At 45.7% G+C, this 13,991-nt stretch overlaps 1 protein-coding gene across 1 annotated transcript in view; it reads left to right on the top strand.

The window, feature by feature from the left end:
- The window catches only part of LOC123749362 (protein O-mannosyl-transferase TMTC1-like), a 589,924-nt gene that overhangs the window by 421,673 nt on the left and 154,260 nt on the right, over positions 1-13,991 (top strand). Inside the window, 1 exon segment of the mRNA XM_069335441.1 lies at positions 13,767-13,953. Within this exon segment, the coding sequence (XP_069191542.1) occupies positions 13,767-13,953 (187 nt within the window).

Consider the following 13,991-nt stretch of genomic DNA (forward strand, 5'->3'; position numbering starts at 1 on the left):
AACGAAAGACTTAGCCACACCAGGGGACGAAGTGGTCACCACCGGGGGCTGGAGGCTCGACCCAACCACAGAGGAGGGAGGGGAGCTGGGGGAAGAAGTCAGGACGGTCAAAGGAGGAGCAAGGTCGGGGCCCAACGCAGCGGGAGCTACAGAGCCTGGTCTTCCAATACAGGCCGACTCGGGGGCTTGGTCGCCCACCCCACGAGCCTGAGAGGGTACAACGGAAACATTCAACGACATAGAGACGAAAAATGACAAATTCATCCATGAATGTGCCCCCATACCCACCATTGAGCCACAATTAGAGGCAGGACACCCAACAGGAAGCTATCGCCGATCATGCCGGGGTCCCCTAGGGGTGCGTCGTGAGTATACGCCCCACAAACGCCACCTTAAGAACCGTCAGTCCGTCGAGAGCCTGTAAGGCAAGATTTACCCTCCCTGAACCCATGTTGGCGATTTGTCATGAAGTCCCTTCTCTCCAGATGTGTTACCAGGTTTTTTCTCACGATCTTCTCCATCACCTTGTATGGTATACAAGTCAAGGACACTGGCCTGTAGTTCAGTGCCTCTTGCCTGTCGCCCTTTTTGTATATTGGGACCACATTCGCCGTCTTCCATATTTCTGGTAGGTCTCCCGTCTCCAGTGACTTACTATACACTATGGAGAGTGGCAAGCAAAGTGCCTCTGCACACTCTTTCAGTATCCATGGTGAGATCCCATCTGGACCAACAGCCTTTCTAACATCCAGATCCAGCAGGTGTCTCTTGACCTCCTCTCTCGTAATTTCGAACTCTTCCAAGGCCGCCTGGTTTACCTCCCTTTCTCCTAGCACAGTGACCTCACCCTGTTCTATTGTGAAGACCTCCTGGAACCTCTTATTGAGTTCTTCACACACCTCTCTGTCATTTTCTGTATACCTGTCACCGCCTGTTCGAAGTTTCAATACCTGTTCTTTCACTGTTGTTTTCCTTCTGATGTGACTGTGGAGTAGCTTTGGTTCGGTCTTGGCTTTGTTTGCTATATCATTTTCAAAGCTTTTCTCTGCTTCTCTTCTCACCCTGACGTACTCATTCCTGGTTCTCTGGTATCTCTCTCTGCTTTCTGGTGTTCTGTTATTCCGGAAGTTCCTCCACGCCCTTTTGTTCAGTTTCTTCGCTTCCATACATGCCCTATTATACCATGGATTCTTCTGTTGCTTCTCGGATTTTTCCCTTTGGTCCGGGATGAACCTGGTTACTGCCTCCTGACACTTTTGGGTAACATAGTCCATCATACCCTGTACAGACTTATCTCTAAGGTCTGTGTCCCAAGGTATTTCACTTAGGAAACTTCTCATCTGTTCATAATTTCCCTTTCGATATGCCAGCCTTTTGATTCCTAGTTCTTTTTTGGAGGAGATAAGTCCTAGCTCTACCAGGTACTCAAAGTTCAATACACTGTGGTCACTCATTCCCAAGGGCGCTTCCATCTTAACTTCTCTTATATCCCACTCATTTAGGGTAAATATCAAATCAAGCATTGCTGGTTCATCTTCTCCTCTCATTCTTGCTGGTTCTTTGTTGTGCTGGCTTAGAAATTTTCTTGTTGCCACGTCCAGCAGCTTAGCTCTCCATGTTTCTGGTCCTCCATGCGGGTCTCTGTTCTTCCAATCTATCTTCCCATGGTTGAAGTCTCCCATAATTAGTAGTCCAGATCCATTCCTGCTAGCAACAGAAGCTGCTCTTTCTATTATGTTAATGGTGGCCATGTTGTTTCTATCATATTCCTGTCTAGGTCTTCTGTCATTTGGTGGTGGATTATATATGACTACGACTATAATTTTTTTCCTTCCATTTGTTACGGTACCTGCTATGTAGTCACTGAAACCTTCACAGCCCTGAATATCCATCTCCTCAAAATCCCAGCCTTTTCTTACCAGCAGAGCTACACCTCTTCCTTCCCTCTCTTTCCTCATAACATAATAGTCCTGTGGGAACACTGCGTTTGTTATCGTTTTCGTGATCTTTGTTTCTGTGAGGGCTATTATGTCTGGGTTTTCCTCTAGTACCCGTTCTCCAAGCTCATTTGCTTTATTTGTAATGCCATCTATGTTAGTGTACATCGCTTTGAGGCTCACTTTCTTCTGTCCCTTCTCAAATCGCCTCCTTGGTGGGATTTCTGCTGGTGGGGGAGGCTGTTCCATGGGTGTGAGGACCTGTGAGGTGGATAACAGGGTCTCATAGGATACTGGGATGCGGGGCGGGGGATCCAGTGAAGGGGGAGGGACAGGGAGGGTATGGGGTGAAAGGGGAGGGAGGACTGGAAGGAAAGGGGGGGAGGGAGCACTCGGGAGGAGGGGAGGGGTAGAAGGGTGGGGATTGGGTGTGGGGGGAGGGAGATTTGGCTGCACATTTGAGTGGGGGCAGGGAGGGTTTGGGGTAGGTGGTTTTCTATGCAGAGGAGGGAGGCGGGGTTGTCCTCCCTTCTGGTGTTACTGGGTAGCTGGTTGTGGGTTCCCCCCTCGCTTCTGGGGGTGTTGTGTTGGGAGATGTGACTTCCTGGTTTTCCCTTCTCGCCCTGCGCCTCTTCCTTGCTTCTGCTGCCACGGCTCTCTCCTCCCTTGTCATGTCTCTCTGGAAGAATACATTTTTTAATTTTCCCACGTTTTTCAGGGAGCTCTTCCTTGATAGGATCTTCTCCTTTGTGGTCTCGTTGGCAAACACTATCTTTATCATTCGGTCTCGGTCTTTGTTGTACCAACCTAGCCTGAAAACCTTCTCAATGCTATGCTCAGCCCCTTCCATGTCTAGTGCCTTTAGTACTTCATTCACTGCTGCTTTGTCCTTGTCATTCCACTCTGTCCTATTAGAGCCTTCCTGCTCTTTAATACCCACAGCAACCACTGATCTGTTCCTTTCCAGCAGTTGGCTAGTGGAGCGTGTGTGTGTGTGTGTGTGTGTGTGTGTGTGTGTGTGTGTGTGTACTCACCTAGTTGTACTCACCTAGTTGTGCTTGCGGGTGTTGAGCTCTGGCTCTTTGGTCCCGCCTCTCAACCGTCAATCAACAGGTGTACAGATTCCTGAGCCTATTGGGCTCTATCATATCTACACTTGAAACTGTGTATGGAGTCAGCCTCCACCACATTGCTTCCTAATGCATTCCATTTGTCAACCACGCTGACACTAAGAAAGTTCTTTCTAATATCTCTGTGGCTCATTTGGGCACTCAGTTTCCACCTGTGTCCCCTAGTGCGTGTGCCCCTTGTGTTAAATAGCCTGTCTTTATCAACCCTGTCGATTCCCTTGAGAATCTTGAATGTGGTGATCATGTCCCCCCTAACTCTTCTGTCTTCCAACGAAGTGAGGTTCAATTCCCGTAGTCTCTCCTCGTAGCTCATACCTCTCAGCTCGGGTACTAGTCTGGTGGCAAACCTTTGAACCTTTTCCAGTTTAGCCTTATGCTTGACTAGATATGGACTCCATGCTGGAGCCGCATACTCCAGGATTGGTCTGACATATGTGGTATATAATGTTATGAAAGATTCCTTACACAAGTTTGTAAAGGCCGTTCTTATGTTAGCCAACCTGGCATATGCTGCTGATGTTATCCTCTTGATATGAGCTTCAGAGGACAGGTCTGGCGTGATATCAACCCCCAGGTCTTTCTCTCTCTCTGACTCTTGAAGTATTTCATCTCCCAAGTGATACCTTGTATCTGGTCTCCTGCTTCCTACCCCCTATCTTCATTACATTACATTTGCTTGGGTTAAACTCTAACATCCTTTTGTTCGACCATTCCTGCAGCTTGTCCAGGTCTTCTTGAAGCCTCAAGCTGTCCTCCTCTGTCTTAATCCTTCTCATAATTTTGGCGTCGTCAGCAAACATTGAGAGGAATGAGTCTATACCCTCTGGGAGATCATTTACGTATATCAGAAACAGGATAGGTCCAACCACAGAGCCCTGTGGGACTCCACTGGTGACTTCACGCCATTCTGAGGTCTCACCCCTCACTATAACTCTCTGCTTCCTATTGCTTAGGTACTTTCTTATCCACTGGAGCGCTCTACCAGTTACTCCTGCCTGTTTCTCCAGCTTATGCATCAACCTTTTATGGGGTACTGTGTCAAAGGCTTTCCGACAATCCAAGAAAATGCACTCCGCCCATCCTTCTCTTTCTTGCTTAATCTTTGTCACCTGATCATAGAATTCTATCAAGCCTGTAAGGCAAGATTTACCCTTCCTGAACCCATGTTGATGGGTTGTCACGAAGTCTCTTCTCTCCAGATGTGTTACTAGGTTTTTTCTCACAATCTTCTCCATCACCTTGCATGGTATACACGTTAAGGACACTGGCCTGTAGTTCAGTGCCTCTTGTCTGTCACCCTTTTTAAATATTGGTACTACATTAGCAGTCTTCCATACTTCTGGTAGGTCTCCCGTTTCCAGTGACCTACTATACACTATGGAGAGTGGCAAGCAAAGTGCTCCTGCACAATCTTTCAATACCCATGGTGAGATTCCATCAGGCCCAACAGCTTTTCTCACATCCAGCTCCAATAGGTGCTTCTTGACCTCATCTCTTGTAATTTCGAACCTTTCCAAGGTCACCTGGTTTGCTGCCACCTCTCCTAGCGCCGTGACTTCTCCCTGTTCTATTGTAAAGACCTCCTGGAACCTTTTGTTGAGTTCTTCACACACCTCTTTGTCATTCTCTGTGTACCTGTCCTCGCCCACCCTAAGTTTCATCACCTGTTCCTTCACTGTTGTCTTCCTCCTGATGTGACTGTGTAGTAGCTTTGGTTCGGTCTTGGCTTTATTAGCTATATCATTTTCATACCTTTTCTCAGCCGCTCTTCTCACACTAACATACTCGTTCCTGGTTCTCTGGTATCTCTCTCTACTTTCTGGTGTTCTGTTATTACGGAAGTTCCTCCATGCCCTTTTGTTCAGCTCCTTTGCTTTCATACATTCCCTATTAAACCATGGATTCTTCCTTTGCTTCTCTGTTTTTTCCTGTTGGGCTGGGACAAACCTGCTTACAGCCTCCTGACATTTTTGGGTGACATAGTCCATCATGTCTTGTACGGACTTGGTTCCGAGTTCTGTGTCCCAATGTATATCCCATAGGAATTTATTCATCTCCTCATAGTTTCCCTTTCGGTACGCCAGCCCTTTGTTTCCCAGTTCTTTTTTGGGGGTGATAATTCCTAGCTCAACCAGGTACTCAAAGCTCAATACACTATGATCACTCATTCCCAAGGGGGCTTCCAACTTACTTCCCTTATATCCGACTCATTTAGGGTAAATATCAGATCAAGCAAGGCTGGTTCATCCCCTCCTCTCGTTCTTGTCGGTCCCTTGACGTGTTGACTTAGAAAGTTTCTTGTTGCCACATCCAGCAGCTTAGCTCTCCATGTATCTGGGCCTCCATGTGGGTCTCTGTTCCCCCAATCTATCTTTCCATGGTTGAAGTCTCTCATGATTAGTAGCATGGATCCGTTCCTGCTAGCCACAGAAGCTGCTCTCTCTATTATATTGATGGTTGCCAAGTTGTTTCTATCATATTCCTGTCTGGGTCTTCTAACATTCGATGGGGGGTTATATATGACTACTACTATAATTTTCTGTCCTCCAGTTGCTATGGTGCCTGATATGTAGTCACTGAAACCTTCACAGTTCTGAATTACCATCTCTTCGAAACTCCAACCTTCTCTTAGTAGCAAAGCTACACTACCTCCTCCTCTCCCTTCTCTCTCTTTCCTCACTACATAGTAGCCCTGTGGAAACACTGCATTTGTTATGGTGTTTGTTAGCTTTGTTTCTGTGAGTGCTATTATGTCTGGGCTTTCTTCTAGTGCCCATTCTCCGAGTTCACTCGTTTTATTTGTAATTCCATCTATGTTAGTGTACATTGCCTTGAAGCTCACTATCTTCTGTTCATTTTCTTGTCCCTTTCTTGGCGAGCATTCTGCTGGTGTGGGAAGCTTTTCAGTGGGTGATATGATCTGTGAGGTGGTTTGCAGGGTTTCAGGGGAGTTTGGGGTGAGGGGTGGGGGTTTCATGGAAGGGGGGACAGGTAGGGTGTGGGTTAAGGAGATAGGGGGGACATGGAGGATACGGGGTGAGGGGGAGGAGGGATAGGGAGGGTATGGGATGAAGGGGGAGGGGAGACAGGGGGGGGGGCAGGTAGGGTGAGGGGAAGGGAGAGTTTCTATGCAGAGGGGGGGGTGGGTTTGCCCTCCCCTCTGGTGTTGCTGGGATGCTGGTTTTGGGTTCGCCTCTTGTCTCTAGGACTGTTGTGTTGGGGCTGTGATTTCCTGGTTTTCTTCTCCCTTCCTGCGCTTCCTCCTTGCCTCTGCTGCCCTGGCTCTCTCCTCCTTCGTCCTGTCCCTCTGCAGGAATACTTTCTTGTATCCCTCCACATGCTGCAGTCGACTCTTCCTTTCGAGAATATCCTCCTTCGTGGTTTCGTTTGTAAACACCACCTTTACAAGTCGGTTTCTATCCTTGTTGTACCAGCCCAACCTGAAAACCTTCTCAATGTTTCGTTCAGCCCCTTCCATCTGTAACTCCTTCAGTAGCCCCTGTACTGCCTCTCTATCCTTGCTATTCCATTCTTGCCTGTTGGATCCTTCCTGTTCTTTGATGCCTTTGTGTGTGTGTGTGTGTGTGTGTGTGTGTGTGTGTGTGTGTGTACTCACCTAATTGTACTCACCTAATTGTGCTTGCAGGGGTTGAGCTTTGGCTCTTTGGTCCCGCCTCTCAACCGTCAATCAACTGGTGTACAGATTCCTGAGCCTACTGGGCTCTATCATATCTACATTTGAAACTGTGTATGGAGTCAGCCTCCACCACATCACTTCCTAGTGCATTCCATTTACTAACTACTCTGACACTGAAAAAGTTTTTTCTAATGTCTCTGTGGCTCATTTGGGTACTCAGCTTCCACCTGTGTCCTCTTGTTCGCGTCCCTCCAGTGTTGAATAGTTCATCCTTGTTTACCCGGTCGATTCCCCTGAGGATTTTGTTGGTTGTCATCATGTCACCCCTTACTCTTCTGTCTTCCAGTGTCGTAAGGTGCATTTCCCGCAGCCTTTCCTCATAACTCATGCCTCTTAGTTCTGGGACTAGTCTAGTAACATACCTTTGGACTTTTTCCAGCTTCGTCTTGTGCTTGACAAGGTACGGGCTCCATGCTGGGGCCGCATACTCCAGGATTGGTCTTACATATGTGGTGTACAAGATTATGAATGATTCCTTACACAGGTTCCTGAACGCCGTTCTGATGTTAGCCAGCCTCGCATATGCCGCAGACGTTATTCTCTTTATGTGGGCTTCAGGAGACAGGTTTGGTGTGATATCAACTCCTAGATCTTTCTCTCTCTCTGTTTCATTAAGTATTTCATCTCCTATTCTGTATCCTGTGTCTGGCCTCCTGTTTCCACTGCCTAGTTTCATTACTTTGCATTTACTCGGGTTGAACTTCAACAGCCATTTGTTGGACCATTCACTCAGTCTATCTAGGTCATCTTGTAGCCTCCTACTATCATCCTCTGTTTCAATCCTCCTCATATTTTTTGCATCGTCGGCAAACATTGTGAGGAACGAATCTATACCCTCTGGGAGATCATTTACATATACCAGAAACAGTATAGGTCCAAGGACTGACCCCTGCGAGACTCCACTTGTGACGTCTCGCCAATCTGAGACCTCACCCCTCACACAGACTCGTTGTCTCCCGTTGCTTAGGTACTCCTCTATCCACAGGAGTACCTTCCCTTTCACTCCATCCTGCATCTCCAACTTTCGCACTAGCCTCTTGTGTGGCACTGTATCAAAGGCTTTCTGACAATCCAAAAATATGCAGTCTGCCCACCTTTCTCTTTCTTGCCTTATTTTTGTTGCCTGGTCGTAGAATTCAAGTAACCCTGTGAGGCAGGACCTGCCATCCCTGAACCCATGTTGATGCTGTGTTACAAAGTTCCTTCGCTCCAGATGCTCCACTAGTTTTTTTCGCACAATCTTCTCCATGAGCTTGCATGGTATGCAGGTTAGGGACACTGGCCTGTAGTTCAGTGCCTCCTGTCTATCCCCTTTCTTGTATATCGGGACTACGTTAGCTGCTTTCCAAATATTTGGCAGGTCCCCTGTTGCCAGTGATTTGTTATACACTATGGAGAGTGGTAGGCACAGTTCTCTTGCTCCTTCCTTCTGAACCCAAGGGGAGATTCCATCTATGCCTATAGCATTTGACACATCCAACTCTAGTAAACACTTCCTTACTTCCCCGCTGGTAATCTCAAACTCTTCCAGTGGTTTCTGGTTAGCTATTCCCTCACTTACCTCTGGAATTTCTCCTTGCTCTAAGGTGAAGACCTCCTGGAATTTCTTATTCAATTCCTCACACACTTCCTTGTCATTTGTAGTGAATCCTTCCGCCTCTATCCTTAATTTCATAACCGGTTTCTTTACTGTTTTTTTTGTCCTGATGTGGCTATGCAACAATTTAGGCTGAGTCTTTGCCTTGCTTGCGATGTCATTTTCGTATTGTCTTTCTGCCTCTCTTCTCATCCTGACATATTCATTCCTGGCATTCTGGTATCTTTCTCTGCTCTCCAGTGTCCTGTTATTCCTATAGTTTCTCCATGCCCTTTTACTTTGCTGCTTAGCTAGCCTACATCTCTGATTAAACCATGGGTTTCTCATTTTCAATTCTCTGTTTTCCTTTTGGACTGGGACAAACTTGTTTGCTGCGTCCTTGCACTTCTGCGTGATGTAATCCATCATATCTTGGGCCGTCTTTTCCCTGAGCTCTGTTTCCCATGCAATATCTGTTACGAATTTTCTTATCCCCTCATAGTTTCTCTTTCGGTAGGCTAACCTTTTGGTTTCGGTATCCCTCCTCGAGTTCAATAACCCTTCTTCAATCAAGTACTCAAACACCAGTACACTGTGGTCGCTCATTCCTACTGGGTCCTCAAAACCGATTTCTCTTATGTCGGAGTCGTTCAGAGTGAAGACTAGGTCGAGTCTCGCTGGTTCGTCATTGCTTCTCATCCTTGTGGGTTCTCTGACATGCTGGGTTAAAAAGTTGCTTGTCACCACCTCCAATAGTTTGGCTCTCCATGTATCTTCGCCTCCATGCGGTTCCTTGTTCTCCCAGTCAATCCTTCCATGATTGAAGTCGCCCATGATGAGCAGGTGGGATCTATTTCTACAGGCGTGTGTTTGTGTGTGTGTGTGTGTGTGTACTCACCTAGTTGTACTCACCTAGTTGTGTTTGCGGGGGTTGAGCTCTGGCTCTTTGGTCCCGCCTCTCAACCGTCAATCAACAGGTGTACAGATTCCTGAGCCTATCGGGCTCTGTCATATCTACACTTGAAACTGTGTATGGAGTCAGCCTCCACCACATCACCCCCTAATGCATTCCATTTGTCAACCACTCTGACACTAAAAAAGTTCTTTCTAATATCTCTGTGGCTCATTTGGGCACTCAGTTTCCACCTGTGTCCCCTTGTGCGTGTTCCCCTTGTGTTAAATAGACTGTCTTTATCTACCCTATCAATCCCCTTCAGAATCTTGAATGTGGTGATCATGTCCCCCCTAACTCTTCTGTCTTCCAGCGAAGTGAGGTTTAATTCCCGTAGTCTCTCCTCGTAGCTCATACCTCTCAGCTCGGGTACTAGTCTGGTGGCAAACCTTTGAACCTTTTCCAGTTTAGTCTTATCCTTGACTAGATATGGACTCCATGCTGGGGCTGCATACTCCAGGATTGGCCTGACATATGTGGTATACAAAGTTCTGAATGATTCTTTACACAAGTTTCTGAATGCCGTTCGTATGTTGGCCAGCCTGGCATATGCCGCTGATGTTATCCGCTTGATATGTGCTGCAGGAGACAGGTCTGGCGTGATATCAACCCCCAAGTCTTTTTCCTTCTCTGACTCCTGAAGAATTTCCTTTCCCAGATGATACCTTGTATCTGGCCTCCTGCTCCCTACACCTATCTTCATTACATTACATTTGGTTGGGTTAAACTCTAACAACCATTTGTTCGACCATTCCTTCAGCTTGTCTAGGTCTTCTTGAAGCCTCAAACAGTCCTCTTCTGTTTTAATCCTTCTCATAATTTTAGCATCGTCCGCAAACATTGAGAGAAATGAATCGATACCCTCCGGGAGATCATTTACATATATCAGAAACAAGATAGGACCGAGTACAGAGCCCTGTGGGACTCCACTGGTGACTTCACGCCAATCGGAGGTCTCACCCCTCACCGTAACTCTCTGCTTCCTATTGCTTAGATACTCCAGGAATACTCTTACTCCTCTGTGTAAGAGGTTAGAAAAGCGGGATGGTATCTAAGTCCGCAGATATAAATAGTAAATACACACACACACGGGTTTCACCGAGATAAACCTAGCAAGTAAGATCTAACATGAGATCTTACAAATCTACATAGAAATATGTAAACAAAACAGAGGCCGACGAAGATGTAGAAGAGAGACACCAAACTCAACACGGACTCTGCTAATATTCCAGCTCGGTTATCCAAGACCAATCTAGATTGAATTATTATCTTTACTGATAAAATTAATATGCAATTTTGCCTAATCGGAGTAATTCAATTAGGTGTTATTACAGTGATGCTGATGCTCATTTTCACTGCCACACGGGGCAGGAGATCTTCTAGATGGCCTACCCTCTTCCTCCCCACCATGCCCCACTCCCCGGTCCCTTTGTCCTCCCCACCATTCTCCATTCCCTCATCCCCTCGTCCCCACCATCCCGAATTCCCCCGTCCCCTCGTCCTTCCCCACCATTACCCCCTCACTTTTCCTCTTGTCCTCCCCACCATCTCTCACTTCCGTCCCCTCGTCATCCCCACCATTCCCCACTCCCTCGTCCGATGCCTTTCCAAATGGTCTGATGTTCCCATCAGAAAATTGGGAACATCAAGTGACCTGATGTTCCCATCACTGAAATATAAGAAAAACTGTTAAAAAATTAAATGAAATTATGAAAAAATAAAAAAATAAACTATACCCACGAAATGAACGGTATGTTAAACAACACAGCTTAATTCCAACGCAATTCACACAAATTAATTAAATCAAAATGAAAATAAATCAAAATCTATGAAAATTCAATTTATCAATGCAATCAGAAACATTGAAATGGAATTGTAACATATTTAGTATGGCATGTGTGTTGCTCTTACAGGCAACAGATGGCGCTGTTTGTCAAGAAAAGCATAGTTTTACCTGTCACAGATGTGGCATCTATACATATACTTACGAAATGAACGGTATGGTAAACAACACAGCTCAGTTCCAGCACAATGTCACACAAAATAATTCAATAAAATATAAAATAAATCGAAATCTATGAAAATAAAATTTATCAATGCAATCAGAAACATTGAAATGCAATTCGTAACATATTTAGTATAGCGTGAATATTGCCATTATGTGCAACATATGGCGCTGTTTTTCAAAAACGCATGTTTTTACCTGTCACAGGGGTGGCACCTATATAGTAGGTATATAAAAAGACGCACCTATTCGAATGCAACGTTGTGTCAAAATTTCCAAGCAATCGGTGAAGAACTTTCGGAAATTACAGCGTATGTTGCTCTTACGTCCAACAGATGGCGCTGTTTGAAAAAAAAACGTGTTTTTTTCCTGTCACAGGTGAGGCATGTATATAGTAGATATATAAAAAGACGCGCCTATTTGAATGCAACGGTATGTCAAAATTTCAAAGCAATCGGTAAAGAGGTTTCGAAGATTTCCCCTCACAGGAAAAACACATGAAAAACACAGTTTTTTCAGAAAAAGCATGTTTTTTTTTACCTTCACAGACGTGACATCTATATAGTATGTATATAAAAACCTGGCTGGATGCGAATGGAACATTGTGTGAAAGTTTCATAGCAATCGGTGAATAACTTTTGGAGACTAGCGATTTTGATCAAACGAACATTTCCATTTTTATTGATATAGATATCAATACTAACACCCGTGGCGTAGTGGTCACACACTAGCTCCATGTCTCGTGATCAAATTCATCTGGGTTCGAACCCTGGCCATGTAGGATTGACTGGGCGCTAATTCATAATTGTTTGCCCCTGCCCACCCAGCAGTAATTGGAAACCTGGTTTGTAAACCGATTGCTGGGTAATGTTTCAGGAAAACCTAATTGGGGTAAGCCATAACTTTCCATAATGAGCTATGGAAAGGGAAGGCTCTAAGCCCGCTGACGATGTCTGGATTTTCAAACAGAAAAGGCAGCAAACATCACTAACACGTCAGGTTGGATAACAAGAACCTTTTACACAAGAGATGCTATACCAATGATGATATTTTTCAAGACGTTAGTGCTCTCTACACTGGAATACTGTTGCACAATGACAGCTTTAAAACTACAGAAATTGCTGACCTTGAGAGCGTGCAGAGATCCTTTACTGTTATAATCCGCTCAGTAAAACATCTAAACTATTCGGAACGACTAAGATGCCTAAACCTAAAATTTCTCTAGGGCGCAGGCTGGAGAAATACATAATAAATTACACGTGGAAAATAGTAGAGGGGCTGGTCCCAAACCTGCACACACAGAAATAACATCACATGAGACCAGAAGGCATGGCAGGATGTGCAGAATACCCCCGTTGAAGATCAGAGGTGCCACAGACACTCTGAGAGAGAACTCTATCAACATCAGAGGGCCGAGATTGTTCAACACGCTTCCACTACACATAAGGGGCATAACTGGCCGAACCCTCACAGTGTTCAAGAGAGAACTTGATAAACACCTCCAAAGGATACATCAACCAGGCTGTGATTCATACATCAGGCTGCGAGCAGCCGCGTCCAACAGCCTGGTTGGCCAGTCCAGCAACCAGGAGGTGTGTTCGGGGACGGGGCCGCGGGGACGTTGAGCCCCGAAATCATGGGTAACCTTAAGGTAACACCCGCTCTGAAACCATTACAGACACAAAACCTCCTCCTTGAACCTCCTCGTCAGGAGCAGAACAGAATCATTTCGGCCACAAGTGAAAACAAAGTCTTTTAAAAACTGTGACGATGTATACACAGGAAACAAACTAAGATCACAGGATTTGAGAATGTAAATATTCGTCTCAAGAGGATGAGAGTACGAACTCGTCACGCACAAACACCACGAACAACACCATACAAACTTTAAGCATGTTAACATACCCTTCACAAAAGAAAACATTAGAAGATAGAGTATAGCAACTCCAGCCACCAAACACTGCAACACCATACGGAGTGCAGGAAGTTTGGTATCGTAAACACACTTTGTACCTCAAAAAATACATATTATGACCAACGTAATTCCACGCTGTATGTCTTTACTCAGTTTCACTTCAACCTTCTTTTTTCCTTCATAAGCAGCTAACTTTGTGGATATTATTCAGCCCGTCCTCCTAAGGTTTCCTAACATCAAGAAACTGTCCTACTAAAGTGCTCTTATCCTAACCCACCAGAGGACCCAAAACAGAAAACGGGCCGGTACGTCAATTTTGCGAGCCGCTCCCATTTTCTAGCACGACAATTTCTGGCCTTAGGTAGAGTACACGTCAAAATGCGACGTTCTATTAGAAGGACGTGTTGATATTACCCTCACTGAGGGTAGGATACAGCCTGGATGTTGGTGGTTCCTGCTGCCATGTTGTTCAGGTGTTTTCTTGATGTATAGACTTTCTAGTTCTTCTGGCGAGCCTGTAACGTGTTAATGTGTTGTGTTTACCCCCGGCGCAGGGTGCTGACCTTCTGGTATCTGCCGGTGTTCAACGCCTGGCTGCTGTTGTGCCCGTGGACGCTGGCGCACGACTGGCAGATGGGCTCCATCCCGCTCATCACCTCCATCATAGACACCAGGAACATCGCTTCTCTTTTGTTCTACGGCGCCCTTGTACTTATACTCAGAGCTGGATGCTTGATGAAGGTAATATAATATTTGGCAGTGTTGCTGTTGTGTTTTAT

The sequence above is a fragment of the Procambarus clarkii genome, chromosome 4 (genome assembly GCF_040958095.1).
Source record: "Procambarus clarkii isolate CNS0578487 chromosome 4, FALCON_Pclarkii_2.0, whole genome shotgun sequence".
In the NCBI taxonomy this organism is placed as follows: Eukaryota; Metazoa; Arthropoda; class Malacostraca; order Decapoda; family Cambaridae; genus Procambarus; species Procambarus clarkii.